This window comes from Onychostoma macrolepis, chromosome 08 (assembly GCF_012432095.1).
Source record: "Onychostoma macrolepis isolate SWU-2019 chromosome 08, ASM1243209v1, whole genome shotgun sequence".
NCBI classification, from domain to species: domain Eukaryota; kingdom Metazoa; phylum Chordata; class Actinopteri; order Cypriniformes; family Cyprinidae; genus Onychostoma; species Onychostoma macrolepis.
This window is the reverse complement of record NC_081162.1, coordinates 10766541-10786783: the sequence shown is the minus strand read 5'-3', so window position 1 is coordinate 10786783 and position 20243 is coordinate 10766541. Positions and strand designations below refer to the sequence as shown.

General features: G+C 38.9%; 1 protein-coding gene across 9 annotated transcripts in view; it reads right to left on the bottom strand.

Annotated features, from left to right (window-relative positions):
- The window catches only part of pbx3b (pre-B-cell leukemia homeobox 3b), an 89882-nt gene extending 69902 nt beyond the window's left edge, over window positions 1-19980 (bottom strand). For 2 of the 9 annotated variants that reach the window (XM_058784369.1, XM_058784371.1), the window contains exons 1-2: window positions 18328-19980; window positions 17541-17620 (exon numbers count right to left, since the gene is read on the bottom strand). In XM_058784369.1, coding sequence (XP_058640352.1) covers window positions 17541-17620; window positions 18328-18524 — 277 coding nt within the window. In that variant the 5' untranslated portion in view covers window positions 18525-19980. Of the gene's footprint in view, window positions 1-17061; window positions 17362-17540; window positions 17621-18327 lie in introns of those variants that run through there. The other 7 variants (XM_058784374.1, XM_058784370.1, XM_058784372.1 and 4 more) reach the window with 7 other exon arrangements.
- Window positions 19981-20243: the final 263 nt, after the last annotated feature.

The window sequence follows — 20243 nt, the reverse complement described above, 5'->3', positions numbered from 1 at the left end:
AATATTAATAATAATATTAAATTATAATATTACAAAGAATAAATAAAGATCCCACTATTGGCAATAAACAGCAGTAGGAAAAAGAAAAAACAGCTGACAGCACCAAAAGCAACATGAAACTGCAAAAGTGATATTTACGGTGTGTTCCTGCACTTGCAAAAGAAAAACACATTTTCTTTTATTTTTTTCTAGCATTGCCAGATCAATCAAAGATCAGGTAATGAAATATGCTCTGTCCTGTTTTGTTATCTATTTATTTTTAGCATGCTCCCGGAACCTCTGACAAATTGTATGCGATTGCAAATCTCCATAAATCACGATTAAAGACAAGTATATCATCACCAGAGCATATATCTTCTCCGGCCTGACCCGTCCGCTAATGAGAAAAGGCCCTGGACTATCTCGGCTGATTAATTAATTCAAAATGTCGGCTGTTATTCAAATATGAGGCTGGCGCTATTTGAATAACACTTGACAGCGAATGCCTGAAGAAATAATTTCCAGTTTGTGCGACCCTCCACTGGATTGCTGATGATGGCTTATGGAAATGCTATACGTTGACTTTCCTACTCTCTCCCTCACTCTAGCTCTCCTCTCTCATCCTCTGAGCCATCATGTTGTGTTTTCATTACTTCATTCCAAGTTCAGGTTGAGCTCAAGGGTCCAGTGCTTCCATTCTACTACAGACCCTGTGTGTTAGCAGTGTGCCCTACAGTCTGGCCTGATCAGTGGTGCCTGGATAGACAAGAGGAGAGAGGTAGAGCACACTATTGTGTACAGTGTAGTTATAATATTTTATAAAATATCTATCTATCTATCTATCTATCTCTGTCTATATATATATAGAGAGAGAGAGAGAGAGAGTTTGTTGGGATAATTTAAGGCAAATAGAATTCTGGAAAAGCATTTTTTTGCATTTTAAAAGAAAAATTATTCTGCGTTAAAATAAAACATACTTTAAAATGCTTATTATGGAGTGTGTATGTGCGTGTGTGTTCTATTTTTTCCTGCACTCTATCTCTGCTCTCATCAAGCAGAGAGAATAATCAGGACTCGGGAGACAGGAGAGGTTCAGTCATTAAATAAATTAACTCTGCTACACTACCATCCCTGCGCACCCGCGCGACTATGACCGTGCTCTGCATGCACACATATATGCACATACACACATATAATGCTCATCATATTCCAGAAAAAAAGCCAGTTACAGATTCAGTGTAAGTAATGAATTAGCAGACATACATAAGCTAAAATTATATGATAAGAATGTTACTATACACCTCGTGTCACATTGAAAGGGTCTCTAATTTGAGGAGGAAGTTGAGAAACGCCCTCTGCCCTTGGTGTATAATCTTCATTTGCATGGGTTAGGATGCACTAGTCTACAGTACATGATTATATTAAAGGCTAGGGCAAATTAAAAAGGTCATGAAGTGCTATGTGATAAAAGAGAAGCTAATTTCTCCTCTCATTTCGTCCACACACTATATAGTTTTCAATTATATAAAGAAAGTACAATATTTGTTAGAAAAACATCAACTTTACTAGTAACAAAAAGGATGTCAAACTATTTTACTAGATCATTATGATAAATATTTGACATGTAGTTAGTGTGTGAAATCTAAAAAAACCCTCTTTAGCACTCGTCTGTCTATTAATGACAACCTTTTTTTTTTTTTACTGAACTCATTGCTCCACTTCTAAAAACTCCCAACTCCTTGTAAGGCAGAAAAAGAGTGCAAAATCTCAAACTGTGCCACGTAAAACAAATCGCTATCAATCATTCTGACAGAGCTGCCGCTTATTTGAGAGGCAAAAGTGAGCAAAAAATCTAGCTGTCAGCAGAGTGGCCAGTGTCTAAACCCACACTTTACATTTCAGCAGCTTCGAGACTTCACCAAAGGCCTTCGATCGCTGGTCCTCTTGTTTTACTGCTCTTATATGAAACGTAAGGAGTTACGTGAAGGGATGAACAGAGCGCCGTGGCACACGTGATTAAAAATGCATGCCGTCTCTAGTAGGATACAACAGATAATGATATTGCGACTGCTGCATGTCATCGAATTCGGTTCACCTATTTTGATGCGAAATGAAACCGTGCACTGCAGGTTTCATGATCGAGAAGAGGATTTGATATTTGAGCTCTAAATCAAAGGCCGGATACAAAGGTCTTACGAGTGGAACTTTTTTCATGTGTCTGATGACCAAACAAAATGCTTAATGCATGGAAATAAATGTGAAGTGTACATATTTACAGCACCGGGAAGGATGGATCAGCTTGTGTCAGAACCCTGCTATGCTGAGCGGAGCGGTGTGTGTATTGACAGGGATGAAAGTCTCAGGTCGCGGACATGCGGTTTCCTCTGCGTCTCGCTCTAAATAAGATTACTGCACCAGCCAGGAGAAGAGCAGAGTGCCAAGATCCCTGATTAAATGAATTAACAAGTAACTGAGGCGATGTCCCTGGGACCCTGCCACTGCCAGAGAGAGAAAGAACAGAGTGAAGGAAGAAAAACTGTGTGACAGTAATTAACCTCACTATCTTAACTGATATGAAGGCATGAATACTTGGTGTGCATAAAATCAGATCTTGTCAAATTCTGTGAATTGTGGTTTCCATATGAATGATTCTACTGGGCTTTAAAACTTAGTTTTTACAAATACATGTAAACGTTTCCCACTATAAATATTCCTTATTGAACATAAAATTGCATTACACATTATATATATATATATACATATACACACACACATACACACATTTTGTAACAAATAAATTATTCAGCTGTTTTTCATTGCATTACCTCACAGTAACTCATATTTAACTTTTTTTTCCTCCTCATATCTTTCGAGGTCGATGGCATGTCATATAACCCATTCTTGTTGGTATCTACTTAAAGCGATATATAAATTCACTGCAAAATACCATATAGTTTGACTTTACAAACGACCTTTGATGTCAACAACAACAGACTGTCTACAGGAATAATTTTCTCCTCCGTTTTAAAAGCTGTTATCAGAATGTCATACACAATTCTATGGATTGTCACATTTTATATTTATTGTTTTTTCCTATTATTTACGACTCTATCAGAACAGACCCTTTAGTTTGTGACCTACTAGAGAACTACTGTCTATTTCACATACATACAGTACTGTTCAAATATTTGGGATCAGTAAGAGTTTTATTTATTTATCTATTTATTTTGTGAATAATAGATTTCCATTTCAAATTAACTGAAAAAAATGAAATAAATCTATTTCAAATGAATGCTGTTGTTTTGAACATTCTACTCATCAACAACAACAAAAAAACTTCATCACAGTTTTCACAAAAATATTAAGCAGCACAACTGTTTTCAACAATGATAATAATAAGAAGAAATGTTTCTTGATCAGCAAATCGCCATATCAGAATGATTTCTGAAGGATCATGTGCCACTGAAGACTGAGGATAATGCTAAGAAAATTCAGATTTGCCATCACAGGAATAAATGACTTTTTAAAATATATTCAAATAGAAATAGCTACTTAGTTATCAAATAGATCATTTAATTTGCAAAAATATTACTATTTTCACTGTATTTTTGCAGACTTGATGTGCATAAGAGACTTCTTTTAAAAACATTTTAAAAATCTGACTGACCCCAAACTTCTGGGGCAGTAAATAGCCATTGAAAATCCCATATCAATCAACCACTACCATCAGCGCCTCATTGGGACAATATCACAGCGAGGACCTCCAACCGACAATAACACACAACACAGAAGATGGAGAAGTGAGAACAGGAAAATAAATGGAGTGAAAGGTAGCAGGAAATAGAAATAATGTACTCGAGGATGACCTCCACGTTGTGAGAGAATAAAAACCTGCCCCTTTTCTTCTGCTGCTTTTCAATCCCCATCAAAGTGTAGCAGAAGGAAAGGACAGTGTTCTCCTACTCACTGCAATTAATCACCACTTTCCCAGGAGCTGAGTGCGTATTCATTTCTGTCATCCCAAACATTAGCAAGCATTGTTATGGTGCTACTCACTCCTCATTCAAACAGCACAAACTGACCGAGGAGAAGAGAGCTGAGGTGAGGTGAGGTGAGGAGAGGAGAGGAGAGGAGAGGAGAGGAGAGGAGAGGAGAGGAGAGGAGAGGAGAGGAGAGGAGAGGAGAGGAGAGGAGAGGAGAGGAGAGGAGAGGAGAGGAGTCGCTTTTCAGAGCACACAGAGAGAAAGGGAAAGAGAAACAGATAACCAGAGAGAGAAAGAAAGAAAGAGAGAGACTATCCCAGGGGCTCTGACACCAATTAAGCCATTTCACCATGAGCCCAGAACAGGATCTGCCCCCTCTCACTGAAACATGAGACAGCACCTAGCTCCGGCTGGCCCTGCGCCATCTTTCCGTTGCTTCAGCTTACAAAAATGAACTTCAAGGGCTTAGGGTGAAGAGACAAGCTCTGTTCCAAAACCTAGAACGCTTGTTGCCTTCCTGCCTACTGCCTACACAGGCAGCTGCCTTCTGACTATCATGGAACATCGTAAGTGACTGATTTGGAACGCTTTACGTAGACGGAAAATCTGTGTGGAACATAAATAGCGTTCACTCAACTGGCAATTGATCTCAAGTTTGAAGTTGTCATGTTGCTTAACTAATGGTGTGTTAATCTAATAAAAAATTTAAAAATACTTATAAATGTTGGATAAAACAATTATTTTTAAATCACATTGATCTATTTCTGTCTATACACTATTGTAAAAAAAAGGGGTCAGTATGTTTTTTTTTAACACTTTTATTCAGCAAGGACACATTAAACTGATTAAAAGTGACAGTAAAGGCATTTATAATGTAATAAAAGGTTTCTATTTCAAATAAATACAGCTCTTTTGAACTTTATGTTCATTATAGAATCCTGGAAAGAAAAGTTTCCACAAAAACATTAAGCAACATAACTGACTTTAACACTGATAATAAGACAAATCAGCCTAATAGTTTCTGAAGGATCATGTGACACTGAAGACTGCAGTAATTGCTGCTGAAAATTCAGCTTTGCCATCACAGGAATAAATTACATTTTGAAATATTATTTATAGGGCTGGGCAAGTTAACGTGTTATTGCATTAATTAATTAATGACGACAATTATTTTATCGTGTATTAATGCAATTTATTATTATTATTATTTTGAAAGTCCGTTGCTCACTGACTCTGAATACACATACAGACAAACCATGGGTCACAGGAGGGGTGGGATGTTGATCAGTACTGGCTTGGGATGGGCGCCATCACGCGTCTCAACCAATGAGAGTATTTGGGGTGGGCGTAAAGCTACGTTCACACTACTCGCTAGGGGCTGGCGATCAGGTTGCTAGTGGGCGTTCTCACTACTGGTTGCCTTAACGGCGAATTAGGTTTCTTGCCGCTGAATACAAACATTTTGGAGGCAAAATACTAAATATAATATAAATATGAATTCAATCTGTACATACAAACAAAATAAATGAGAAACAGAGCCTACTTTTTCCATTGCGTATGTTTATCTACAGCTGAGCGGAGAAAGATCACATGAGCTCTAACATCTTCTTTCCTATTGGCTGTCGCTCCCGAAAGTCGCTCTTCATTTGCATAAAGTTGAAGGATTCTGAACACACCCCATCCGGTTGCCAACGGCCGCTGTGGCGCTTGTCGCCAGCTCTCCATTGAAATGAATGGGATCGTGTAGCTTTTTTAACAGAAAAGAATGCAACATGTTCGTAATCACGTCTACATAAGTGCGAAACAGGACGTTTCCGATAGCACGTGAAGACAGAAGCACTGTGGAGTGCATCATTTTGTTAACTTTGTGGTTTATTATTTTGAGTCGTTTGGAACGTGGTGACACACGGCCCTCTCACATACACAATCATGCTGCATGTATCAGAAGTTCAGCGCTCCGACACTACATGCGTATCGCGCCCAAGCCCAACTGAACCTCTGGCCCACCTCTTCAAACCGAGCCAGGGACGACTAAACGAACCAAGCCCGAGCACGGAACGGAGCGATCACGCTAGTCAAACCAAACAGGCTTTGGGGTTTCAAACACACTCGGGCACAGTTAAGATTGCCTAGTGTGAGTACACCCTTACTCTTTATAAAGCTTTGGTTTTATATTTAATTTGATTACATTAATGTTATAAGTTGAAATTTACAATAAATATTTTAACTACTATGTAAAAGGAATACTGCTGTAAAAAAGCACCTTATTTGTTTAAAGTGTTTGCAAACCAAATGTTACTGCACTTTTATTCATATAGTACAGTACTTTTAAATCAAAAAAAGTGCACAATACACTACTTTTGAATTCATTATTGAATTTTGTGCATAACAGTGCGATTAATGGCGATTAATCGCAGAAAATCATGCCATGAAAGAAATTAGCATTTCTTTAAAAAACATTAAAAACATCTTTACTTCAAACTTTTAAATGGTAGTGTTCATTCACTGAATATATTTCACTTACAGTTCCCATGCATCTATGTATGCATGTATGTATATATTAAGTTACTTATTTTGAATATATTTTATTTTATTTTAATTTAATTTTTTTAAATTTTAATTTATTGCCTAAGCTCACCACAATACTTTCTGAAACTGCCATCTACATAAAGATACAAATGTGATGCTGCCTTTGGATCTAACTAAATTGAGGTATTACAGTAGCATAATTATTGACTATATTTAAAACAGCACTTACGACGCCTTAAAATGCTGCCTATGTAGCATTCCATCCAGCACCGTAAGCAACACGTAGCATAAATCTCACTCGTTCAGTAAGGAGTTAAACAGTTTACTCTCTGTGAGATACACTGCATAGCCTGCATACCTTTTTTCTTGTTTCATCACCAAAGACTGTAAATGTCCCCATGGTCACAAAAACACAAACAATAGCATTTAACTTTTCAGTTACAGTAGAGGGTTAGCTTTAAAACTTCCTGTCAACTATATGAGGGCCATTTAGTCATGGGAGTGTATGTTTAACTAGGAAAAAAGGGGGCATTAAATGTGTGAGCATTAACCGAAAACGCCACGGTCAAAGTGAGCGATGGCATTAGGCCGGTTTCTTGATGTTAAATAAATAAGTGCAAATCAATCGATACATAACCCCTCCAGCGATTAAATCCAAGGAATGCCTAGTAGTCGATTTTTTTAGAAACCACTCTTGAGGACGCTGCCCGCTAGCTTTTGGGCGTTTACGTCTGCTTATAGGTTTTTTTAGCCGCTGTTCCGTGCAGACGAAGCAAGGCTTGTCAAGGCCGCAGCAGAATAACGCCAGCTTTGTTATGAATTAAATATTAGAAATCTTAACACAGCAGCCAATAAGAATTATTTGCCTTGTTAAAGCAGCAGAAGACGCTGATTAAAATTTCATTGCGTTGCAGTCTTTTTCCCATTTCTGCTTTCAATATATCATTCTAACGTATGAAATGCTGAAGGAACAATGGCACAGGGACTTCATTTGAGGAATGCAAATAGGAAGAGGGAAGGATAGAGCAGTGCTGTGGGGAGCATAAGACCCTGATATGCTGCTTTAGGCTAAAAAATAAAACACAGGCTTATACTTGAGTCTAATTTACCATTAAAGGAAACGTTTGGATTTCCGTACACACATCAGGTGAACTGGCCTGAGCTCGAAAAATGCACTGTGCACATAATATTATGTGCATATTTGCCAGATATTCAGAACACATTCCACATGTAAACTACTTTTAAAATAATCCTTATAATGTCAAATTTTGGAGGAGTGAACTTAGTAAACTTAGTAAAAAAAAAAAAAATGGATGTAATAATAAATATCATCAAACTGAATTAAAATAAAATTACAAATGTAAATAAATAAATGTTAACATAACTCCACTGATTAAATTTAAGCATATGATTACTATAAAAATGAATCCAAATATAAAAAAACAAAACATAAATATACAGGAAAATTGCCATGGCTATGCAGTAGTTTTGCCCTAGAAAAACAAGTGTGCATCGACAAACACTGCATATTACACACATGAGGACAGTGCATGAGGAAGTATATGGACTTGCATCTTCTGCCCCTTGAGGAAATCTCACCACTGAAACAGAGGAGGCTAATGAAATGGAGATCTATAAATAGCGATGTCATTACAATGAGAGGACCACTCTCCTCCCCTCCCCTCCCACCTGACCCTTTTTGTGCTAATAAGCATTCTGACAGTGATGCAGGTTCTGCTGGATAGCCGTGCAGATCGGGGTCCTGCAACCAGAGCGGTGACCCAAGAAAGTCTCGGCAAACACTTGGACATTACCTCAGTGGGACACTATAAAGATTTTGAGACGGAATTGAGTAATGCACTCGGATTGTGTAATCACCTGCAAAATTAATAATCATGCCAGAGTACGAGGAGTAGTGGAGGAGGAATAACTGCAAGTACTGCACAACTGTAGTTTACTGTATGTTCTCTAGGTGGTTCCTGAAACCTAAAAGTGACCTTCTAGGGCTCCCGGTAATATTTCCTTAATTTCAAGGACTGTCAGCCTTTTTTGACTCTCTGCCAATCAATAAAAATGCTTGGGGAAACAACTACCTTTGCTTCTTTGTCCATGCCCTTGATTCATTGTGACAATGTGTTGTCCAACATAGAACATAAATGTAAATCAGATGATAAAAGAGTTTGCATACATTTTAAGAAATACATTTTGAGATATATGTAAAAATATTCTATGTAAGTCTAAGGACCCCCTACAGTACCTTCATGAGCCCCCAGGGGGTTCCTGGTTGAAAGCCCTGGCTTTATTTTAGTGCCGTGTTGAACATAAATCAATGTAACACAACACTGAGAATAATTCAAGAAAAAAAAGGTTTTATTTCCATTACCGGATGCAGTACCACTGCTTGCAATATTGAAAATATCTATATAAAACTGCACATAACAGCCCATGAACCTTGTGTCAATAACAAATGGGACCCGTGTTAGACAGCGCTGTATGAATTGAGTTACACAAATATCATATCCAGAACGTTTGGCCAACGTTCGCATTGCTCATCGCATCACAGTTCGCTCCGTATGCGACACAAACACTGCTGTGGGTGGATGGGTGTTTCACAGCTTTTACGCCCTGGTGACAAAATTATTGATGACAACGCATCACAAATTGCACTTATTTCATATACAGATGACAGGGCGAGGGGGGGATGTAAAATATTAAAACAGCAGCGCCGGGTGGGAACATTTACTTTTTTTAAATGAAAATTTAATGTTTCAATACAGAGCACAATTTAGTTAAACGGCAAAGGATAGCTGACAATTCAAAGGTGATGTGAGATTCATCAGAGGTTTGCGTCAGTCACCGCTCCTGAGGAATATGTGTGTGCATGTATATAAAGAGCATGTGACACTGGATAAAGAGTATGTGACACTGGATAAAGTGTAGGTCAAGCATTAAAGAGGAAAATATATATATAACATAAATAATTAGTGTTTTATATATATATATATATATATATATATACACACACAAAATAAAACTATGAGGTAAAAGTGGTTATGGAAATCTTGCTCTGATTGGCCAGGAGTTTAAAAAGATCTTTATCAACTATTTCATGTCCACTTCCTCATAGACAGGTTACAGGAGCAATCTGTAGTCAGAGATAATTAAATGAAACATGAGCTCATCTTAGACTGAGTAGGAGAAGGAGTTGGACAAATGTGTGTGTGTGTGTGTGTGTGTGTTGAGGAATTCAGAGGCAATTTATGAATAAGACAAGCAAATAAAGGACAGTGTCTCTAACAGCCGTACATATTCCAGGGAGGTGTATATTCTCTCTCCTAATGCACAGACCACATATAGAGAAACACTGCAGTGGCTTATTAAAGTCACACTTTCTATCAAGACACTATACCTTTTATTGAACCCAAAGGAGACTGAGATTCACAATAAATGTGAAATGTTAGCTGTAAATCTAGAAACAATGAACCTTGGTGCTCATGTGGGAAAAATTGCTTTGAATCTGACCTGCAACATGTTCTATTTTCATTTCCTCGACTGTCTCTTGTCAAAAAACACAAGTCTGAGCCATTCCAACAGCATTTTCACCACCTCTGCCATTGCTAAATGTACAATTCAGACATTTCATAACAACCCTGCCAAAATTTTACACCATACAAGGCTTATTTGCATAGCTAATGTGTTACAGGAAGCATAAACAAACAAAAAGAAAAGTGCAAAAAAATCAACTATTGATATTTTTTTCACAAAATCTCAGTTAAAGATTTGAAGCTGTGGTGGATAAGTACAGTGAGAAATCATACTGATGTGAATGTAAGTGCATTTGTGCATAGGCGCGTTATTTGTGCTGCAAAGCCTTTGCCATATGCAACAAGAAGTAGATTAGCCTCATATATGTAAAAATATGTCTGACAAGGCACAGAGTGGGAACATTTCCTCGAAAAAAAGACAAATGCTCCAAGCACGTGAAAGCTTGCGATTACAGATTTTCTCCTCTCCTTTTTTTGCATTCTTTTTACCTCTCGGAAGCCTGACATCCATCCGTACCCTCGCTCTTTCTTTTGTTAATTCCTTCATCTGCTCTTTCTTTTCCATACCCACCTTCCACCAGCAGAAAGCAAAGGGTTTTACGGCAATGTAAGGAAGATAGCAGTCACTCTTCCTGGATTTCAAACACCAAGTCGTGTAATGGAAAGAAACAGAGAAAGAGAGAGTAGGACAGAGAGATAAAGAGAGAGAGAGAGAGGCCACGGCATTCAGGAGTCCAGGCGCCCTGCTGAGCAGAAGCCATTCTGCCTTACACTATCTTGTCACTGCAGACGCATTGCTGGGGCAGACAGGAACAAAAAGCAGCCCAAAGTCAATTGTCTCCACTGCTGAATGGCTTTCTATTGCAGGCTGCATACATTTACTCAGGCATTTGAAAAAAAAAAAAAAAAACATGCGCTATTGTAACTAAAGGCGAGAGAGGAGGGTGATGCTCACTAATATTTACTTTGGATCGTAACGACTGGGTTCGTGATGATGTCATAAAGAGACTGAGACGCACGGCTTCCCACCTACACAAATATGGATCACGAGCCGGAGTCAATTTTTCATAGTTTCATGGTTAAGTGCTCCTTTGTTATTTCGTAATTAGCAAACAATTAATGAGTATGTTCTCTCATTAATTAATAATCTGTAATTACGGAGTATTAAAATGAGCCATCACATTCATAATAATCCAATCAATTGATACTGAAAATATCACTTTCAGATTATTTTACCCTCCCATTATTTAAAAATAGAAAATAAATAGCAAAAAAATATATATATATAACAATAACAATTCAAGTAATAACAACAATAACCCAGCAGATGTCAAATTAACTTCAGGGTAGATTTAGTTGGCTCATTACCGCTTTGTCGGGGCGCCTCAAAATGAATGGTCCCCGAGGGTTTAAGAAACGCTTACTCTCGAAATCCTTGCATTCCATTTTTTCAAGGTAATGCTTTTAGCCGGCCTCGCATGTGGTTAATTACGACGGTGCCTACAAATTAATTCAGCCGGTTCAGAGTGCACAAAGAAGGGTCTCGCCGCGGATGCACAAATAACAACACACAGCTGAAAAATAGCATACGCGTGTGTGTGTGTGCGCGCATGTGTGTGTGTGTGTGAGGGGAACAGCACAGCGGGGGCCACACTGCCGGCTTCCTGCAGTCTCTCCTCCAGACCTCCCGTTTCTGAACTTGATGAGTCAAAGGTCAGAAAAACAACAAGTCAATAGGCAGGCAGCCGCCGCCGAGGCAGCAAACAAGGGAAGAGGAGAGAAACCAAGAGAGAAAGAGGAGCCTATGATTTTGGCCCTGTAATAGTTTTCTGTAATCTCTCTGTATTGATTAAACCTCACTTCAGAAAGGAGTGTTGCTTCGGAGCACACCTAACCCCCCCTCCCTTCTTTCTCTCTTTCCTGGTCAGAAATGCCATATGGAGGTAATCTTTCACCTTTGTTATTCCTCGCTGCTCCCGCTGCATCTGCCACTGCTGCCGCCAGCCCTGCTCTCTACCGGCGGAGAGAAAGCAAACAACCCGCTCACACACACACACACACACACACACATGCGCGCCGTCTGATTAGCACACAGTCAACCCAGCAGAGGTCTTCCTCAATTCGCCGCTGCACTTCTGTATTCCCTTTCGAAACAACCTAGACAAGTTTATTCTCCACACGTTAAGACTTCTTTCACCCTTCCTGCTGGGATTTCTCCATCGCTGTACCGTAGCCAGGATCAGACACATTATAGGCTCCACAGAAATTATACTAAAATAATCTGATTTGTTAATTACACCACCAAATCAAATGTTAGCAGGAGCGGAAGCGAATGGCATTGTATAATACATGTATGCAGAAAAACTTGAAAAAATAGCCACCTCACAAAGACAACAAACTTCCTCAGAAAAACGGATACCTGAAAAAAACGAAAAAGAAGGAGAGAGGGAGAGACTGAGAAAGCAAAAAAAAACAGGAAAAAAAAAACAGCATCTACTAACAAAAAAAAAATGATTTTCAAGCATTCTGCCACATTCCCTTCATTTGATTCATTTAAATGCAAAAGCGAAAGAAAGTCGAAGGGAAGAAAAAAAAAACAAACCCCTCCTGCTAAAAACACTCAATTTACTGACAGGCAAATGACTTCACGCTGCCACTTAATCTCATTTCTTGCATAATGCCCTCTAATTAGCATATCAAAGTGAATTAATACTTCTAGGGCATTAGCAATGGGGAAATCTACTCAGGGCCTCCAGTAGCAGTTAGTGGAGTGCCAAGAAAGCTCCCCAACACTACAGACAGCTTTGCATTGCAAAACGCTTCTATCCATTTATCCGCCATGTATGTATCTCTCTCCTCTCCTCCTCCACCCACCCTCTCTCCCTCACATCATCTAGCCCAGCCACTCTTTGAAAAAGAGAAAGAAATAATTTTTTTCATGCCGATTCTCCGCAGTGCCCCGGGGATCCCAAAAACAACTCAAACCTATCAGCCCGACAAGACTTTGAATTTGCAGTAATCTGCGGTTAATCTGACAATTAACTCGGCACGTTTTTGTACTCGTCAACACGACGGTTGTCATTCACAACCTTCGCAATGAGCGATAAGAAGTTAAGATCAGGCAGTTTTGGGGTGTAAATGCGCACATCCCTGACATTCTCATAGTCGAGGCAAAGGTACACACTCTTAACACACTCATGCATCCCGAACAGTCACACACATCATCTCTGTTCGCTCGCTCTACAAACAGATGTACATACACAGCTTTTCCTTCTCACTGTTTACATAGTTACAGTACAAACACTTCAGGTTTGATTTACCCTTTTTCGCCTTTAAGCCCCCTTTGCATCAGATCCAAAAGCAACAATGAATGTTTCATCTTTTCAAAGCTCTGTTCTCTGCTGCGATTCACAAATAAAAGGCCAAGAAATCTCTCCAATTGGAACTTATTCATACATCAGCACTGGCAGTTGTTAGCATTTTCTCTTATTGTTTAAAGAGAGATACATTTAGCAGTGACTGCATGGCACAAACTGTACAATATCAATATCACACACACTAAGCTAAACGATGCAGACAACTAATTGCAAAAAAATAACTACTAAATTTAAGTTGTGATGCAACTTTGAAGTTTTGTTATTTGCTTTAATCTGCAAAAAAAAAATATCGGGTCAAAGACAAACATAACAAATCTCCACAGCAGTCGTAAAATGTCAGAACGTGTACAACAAGTTGCAGAGACTGCGCTAAATGTGCACGCATTGTCCGATAACTTTCAGGAACCTGATCACATTGTAGTTTTTCATTTTCGCATTTGTTCTTTCACTGCAACGGCACCAAACCTTGACAACAACCCCTCAACTCCTCATTTCTTCTACACATCTGTTGAGTACGATAAGCAAAATGTACATACTGCTTTGACACTAGGTGTTCACTAGGTATGTGTGTGGTGCGTTAAAGGAGAAAAAAGCCTCTAGAGGATGTGTTTGGCTGAAAAAAAAAACAACAACAAGGACTAGCAGTAGTAGCATGCTTATCAGTGGAAGTCTCTCTTATCACTCTGATGAGACAATGTCCTTCAACAGGCCTGTGGAGAAGAAAGAAAAAAAAGAAAGAAGAAAAAAGCGACCGCTTCCCTCATCACTCAAATCCTGCACACTATACCAGGTAAATTTAAGTACCAGTACTGCTACACTAGTCTATTTTTGAAATCATTTCACGATTTTAAACATATCTGCTTTTGTGCAAAAATCACATAGCTGGAAACAATAAAAAGCTAACATACATGTACGGAACAGGAAAATATCATGCTTGTGTTCACTTGTGAGTTAATAAACAAATTAGCAGAATGAAGCTTGTTAGGAAATTAGTCCGGATACGTTAAGACGGGGAAAAAAAGAAACCATTCAAACAGGCAGCGTCAAAGGGATTAACCGAGATTACAGCAACTGAGCTAGTAAACAAGCTCATTTAAATAATTAGCATACTTAGGGACTCTACTCTTTATGCATATTTAATTAGACCTATAATGTAATAAGGGACATAGCTGTATTAAACGTAACATGATAGGTGCACATGGAAGCACAGTCAACAGCTGGAGGTAGAATGTATTTGTAGAATGTAACATCAAATGGAAAATTTCCTCATAAATAATGTTATAAATGTGCTTATATTTAACTGTATTTGTAAGCAAATAATGGATAATTGTTAAAACACAAGAATAGACTTTGGAAAGAAAAGTATTGCATGAGCACACCTATGCATACACTGACACACAATTCACTCATAAGCAAACAAGTTATTACACATATATATATAGAGAGAGAGAGAGAGAGAGGTACAGGAGTACTGTGATTTAAGTAAATAATAAATTTAATATATTTCAATATAATTTAAAAAAAAAACACCTCACACCAGATTACAAAATGTAAATGTAAAAAAATATATAAATAAATAGTCTGGCAACTATTCATCTTTTCTTGAGACACAACAGTTGACACTTAAGCTGTCACGATACAGCTCCAACATTTAGTAATTAATTTCTTTAGCTTTTTTTCTCATTCTCTCCATTACTGGACAGGCATAAAGAACAACTCAAGCAGACCGGGCGGTGGATCAGGGCCTTGCCCTCCCGCAGTTGAAACCTCCAACGGCCGAGAAGTTCATTAAGTTTTATGATCTTCCTCCAGTCGCTACTGCTTATAAGCCACACAAAGGCCACAAATCTGGCAAAGTATTATTCTACCTATACAACCACACAGAGACATGACAAACACATGAACTGATATCTGAATGCCACTACATTGCTGTATTCATCTTTGTTCAAAATTTAGATTTAAGCTCTGACTATGTGAATTAACCATCTCTTTCTTTTTCAAAAATTAAATGTGTCATTTGTGAACCTATTTATAAAGTTCACATATAGTTTATTTAAAAAATAAATAAATAAACAAACACTCAAAAACATGCTTATTTCAACATGCTATAAAATAAGCTTTCATTTTCTTATGCTAAAAATTAAAAAGTAAAGACAAAAGCGCAGTTATTAGTCTAATTCAGTGCGTTTGTCATTGTATTTTGGGCTCACCTTACAGGCTTCGCTCTGCTATTCTCCTTCCGCATTATCCAGAAATACATACTGCACATTCCTGGTAAATGCCCCTTATCTTAGGGTCTCTCTGGATTCTGCATATCTGGTTATGTGGTCATTCTCTCTTTATACCTGCGCCCTGCATGATTACAGTACGCGCGCGCCTTTGCGCACATCACGCGCGTTTGTTAACCGTCGCAGCATAAAGGAAAACTGCACATTAAATTACATCCACTAAGCTACTGGACGTACTGAACTGATTCTCTTTCAACGGGAGCTGATTTCTCCCTAAAAGAAAAAAAAAAAAAAAAACTGTCTTTTGTGAGACAGTGACATATGCTAATGTTCCGTGTCATTGGGGCAGGCGGTATAGCCTTGGTAACGCACGTGCTGAATTGATGTTGTATCTGTCATTGGACTTCATTTACAGTGTGCGCGCGCGACAGACTGTTTCAGAGGTGCTTGAGTGTCAGAAAAAGTGGAAATAGAATATTTCTGTTTGTTATAGACATTCATACGGACTCAAAAATATTTGTTTCTCCGTTTCTATAACACACTTCTAATTACAATAAAGTGATGTCACACATGAGCCACAGGAAAGTAAATATTTTGCACAATAACGTGCGTTCGTGCTTCTGCCACAAAAAAAAAAAGAATTTATAAAAGGTCCCTAAATGGTGTTAGTGATAAATTAAAGTAAGCTTGCCATTCAGGATCAATGTTTTGCATTAGTTAAATATTTAAATTTACAAACAAATATCAACACTTGGGTCTCCGTCAGTGGTCAGTTAAGTCATACACTGTAAAATATAATAATAATAATAATAATAATAACTAACAAATTAAATCAAGCTTAATTACAGCTTTAATTTGTAAGTGGTGCAAAAGGGACAACTTACAGTTCATTACACTTTTTAATCACTTTGCATTTAATTATACTTATAAAGAAATCCAGATTAAGCTTTAAACACACATAGTATTGAGTATAAATTGCATAAATTATTATGATAAGATTATTGGGATTTAAATATTTGCCCATGTGCAGCCTACTACATGATCTAATTTTTTTATTATTTTTTTACAAGTTAGGCTCGCACCAAAGTAATAATAAATGACATATCGAGCATTTCTGATCATAACCAGTTCGTTTTTACACAACAACAAAAAACAACAACGACACTATAACGCCAAGCGTCTTTGCACGTGTCGGTGTACGATGTAACCTTCACAGCGCTGGCGTCTTTCATAATAAAATGGGGACAATAATTAACTGCAGGACCGCCGATACTGCCAATAATTATCCAGTAAATTGGTCGCATAATTAGACAGAGGAGCGCAGGAATTGGACCGCGCTCCGAACCACGAACACGCGTATACGCTCACTGAGCTCGCAGTAGTACAATTAAACAAAACAAGCCTGATATACAATACCAACCCCGCACAAAACATATCCTCAATGACAAATGCAGAGTATCCCGAAGATGCATAATTGCCTAACCATTCACCAAGTGTGGGTCTTCAAAGATTAAATGGATGGTGTGAGAATAGCGCGCTGTAAACAAGGGAACTGCCGGGGTGCCTCTCTCATGCATGCCCCCAGAAGAAGGCACACAGTTCAGCCACACGATGCAACGCAGAGGGGGGGAAGCTCATCGTTGCATATTTCACACTCTTATTCTTAGAAATCCAATTATTACTATTCATTCCCAGAAGTGAGAAACAGGGATGTGGATGATGGATTTGGCTTGGTACAACTGGACTCCGCTGACGACCAAATAAAAAAGGAAAAAAAAAAAAGAAACACCAGTAAAGATGGCGGTGTCTGACGGATTAGTGGCACTGTATTGTTGCTTTTTTCTTCTTGAGATGTCTGTGCGTAATTTTGCCCTTTTGTTCGGGTATGCATTATCTTACCTGTTTTCTCTTTGATCTCGCAGAGGACACTGAAGAGGGCTGGCTTCATTCTGTGACAGTTGAGCCCATGTTTCCTGTGCCATTTGGGAGCAAGAGACGAGATTGATATATAGTCACTTAAAACTCATAATTCTGTCGCAGTAAAACTATATAAGACATCAAGCCTCGAGTTTAAATGTAACCTTAAACTGCATTAGTTTAAAGGTGATAAACGCATATAGGCAAAGCTGGCTTTACACACATCACAGAAGTTCAAAACACAGAAATTAGTAGCCAATATTTCTATTCACTGTCAACAAAAAAAAAAAAGTTTTGTAGTTGCTAAGGGCTGTAGAAGTATCAAGGCCTTCTTAAGTTTAGAAGTAGGAAAGTGTGATGTAGAAACTTTTAATGAGATGCCCACATGTGTTGAGCAGGCTACTTTACCTGTGTATCATTCTCAGAGGCTATTTTTTTTAATACCAGCTACAAGTTTAGTGAAAAGTAACTGGGCTATTCTTACTAAACTTTATAACTTGAGACACTGTCATTTTAACCCGTGATACAGCCACCTGGAATTCAGATGCAAACGTGACACTCAAGGTATTAGCTACTCTATTAACATTTGTGAAAAATTAGAGTTGGGACAATGAGTGGACAGTAGGCTACTGTAAGATAAAGTTAGCTGTTGCAACGTGTGAATGGAAGCACTATAAGCTATTTTACAAATAAAATGAGAAAGCATGAATATAAAGACTTTCTGAACAAAACAATATAAAGGTTTATATTAAAATAAAAATGCACCAACTTTGCTTGCGCCTCGTCCAGGCTTTGGTCGGTGATGGTCATGATCTGATGCAGAATGTCACCGATGTCTTGTTTTCTTCCATCCCCATCGGTTCCGTCGTGTCCATGTGGAGGCGGCAGAGCCATGCCTCCCTGTACCGAGTGACCGGCCAGGCTGACACCGCCGAGAGCCTGCATGATCCGGGCTTGCTCGTCCATAGTCCGCCGCAACACAATCAATGCGCTCGTGCTCAGTCACTGAGATGGGTGAAATAAAGTCGGATAATGCACATGCAAAAACAACTTGATTATTTCATGTGCGGCGGTTAACGGGTCGCTATCGTGCACAAAATATTGACCGTGAAGCAACGCAGCAAATACGATAAATCAATGGATGAAATATAGTGGAATTGATGTCCCAGGAATCACTTTATGGAAAAGATTTAAATCGTCTTTGATCCTCCTGTATGAATGTCCATCGGAGAAAAATTAGCGATGCTATTTCGTGCCTATTATTTAAGTAAACTTCAGCGTTCAGGTGACAGTGGTTGCCCGTTCAATCCTGTCCGAATCTTCATGCCAATTTGTCTTTTTCTTTGAAGAGCTGGGGTCCTTTGCAGATGTCTGGAATTCTTATTTGCGGTCTTCTTAGGATAATTTCGCCTTGTGCACTTCTGGAAAACTTGGACAAATCCGTAGTATTACAAAGAGTTGCAAGCAAAACATCCCATGCCTCTGATGGAAAGTAACAATTAATCAAAATTAATGATTATGTAATTAAAAAATAAGCACATTGAGTGTGAACAGCAGGCAAAAATATTGCCTTTGAAAAGATTTTCCAAAAATAAAATATAAGAAAATAAAAGAAGCCGAGTGAAATAAATTAAACCATCAGCACCGGCGACCAGAGCTATAAAGATTGTAGGAAAAAATATAAAAACGTATAAAAAAGTTTTCTCACTTTCAGAAGGGAAAATAGAAAAACTGGCGAAAAAATTAATCACGCGCCATAAAGCGATGCGCAAAAATATCTGCTGGCGGAAATTTATGAGTCGAGCGCGCGGGCTGTGTGTGCTTTATGTTGTTTGATGGCAGCGGTAGTGAGCGATTGACAATGTGCCAATGCCATTCACTCAGTGCGGACGTGTCAGAGAAGAAAAAAAGATACAAAATCGACATCAAAATGCACGCTCCGCCCTGCAGAGGAGGGGTCTTAGATTCTTGTCACTTCTCGCCGAAGCCCCCGAAAACAAAATGCCAGTTAGCTACTAATGATACTGCTGGTGATGATAATGATGAGACCAGAACATCAAATCAACAGCGTTTAAGTCTCCACTTTACGCGTGCCTCATTTAAAAGCGCGCCCGTGCATTGAGATGCCCTTACATTATAACCATTTCCAATAAAACAAACAAAAGGTCGGAGTTTTATATTGTCTGATTCAAACTAATAATGAATTGCACGGGCCCCCTCGCTTCCTTACACCATAGTATGGTCGCCTCCAACAAGCCGTGCTCGCAGGGGCAGGAAAGCAGAGGACATGTTTATAATATTGGAAATAGACGCCGCGAACCAATCAGCGAAGAGTCCGCGGTTGAGCGACGGCCCCAAGGACCAACGGCTGCCTCCCGCTGAGCAAGAACGCCCGCCTCCAGAGCTCAATACCTTTGCTACGGTTGTACAGAGAGATATCAACTTCTGATTGGCCGTTGCCAAGGGTGACATCTACTGCAAAAGCAGGCGGCGCTGCGCAGCGCTCCTCGGCAGTTGCTATGGTAGCAGACTGCTCGGTGGGCTTGAAGCAAAGAGACACACTGAAACATATCTGCGCCTTCCTCCGGTTGCCTCGCTTCTTACATACGCTTTACTAAACCCACTGTGGTTTTCCCGCCAAACCACTGTATTTGCGATTCCAAATCACTACATTTCACGTAGGCT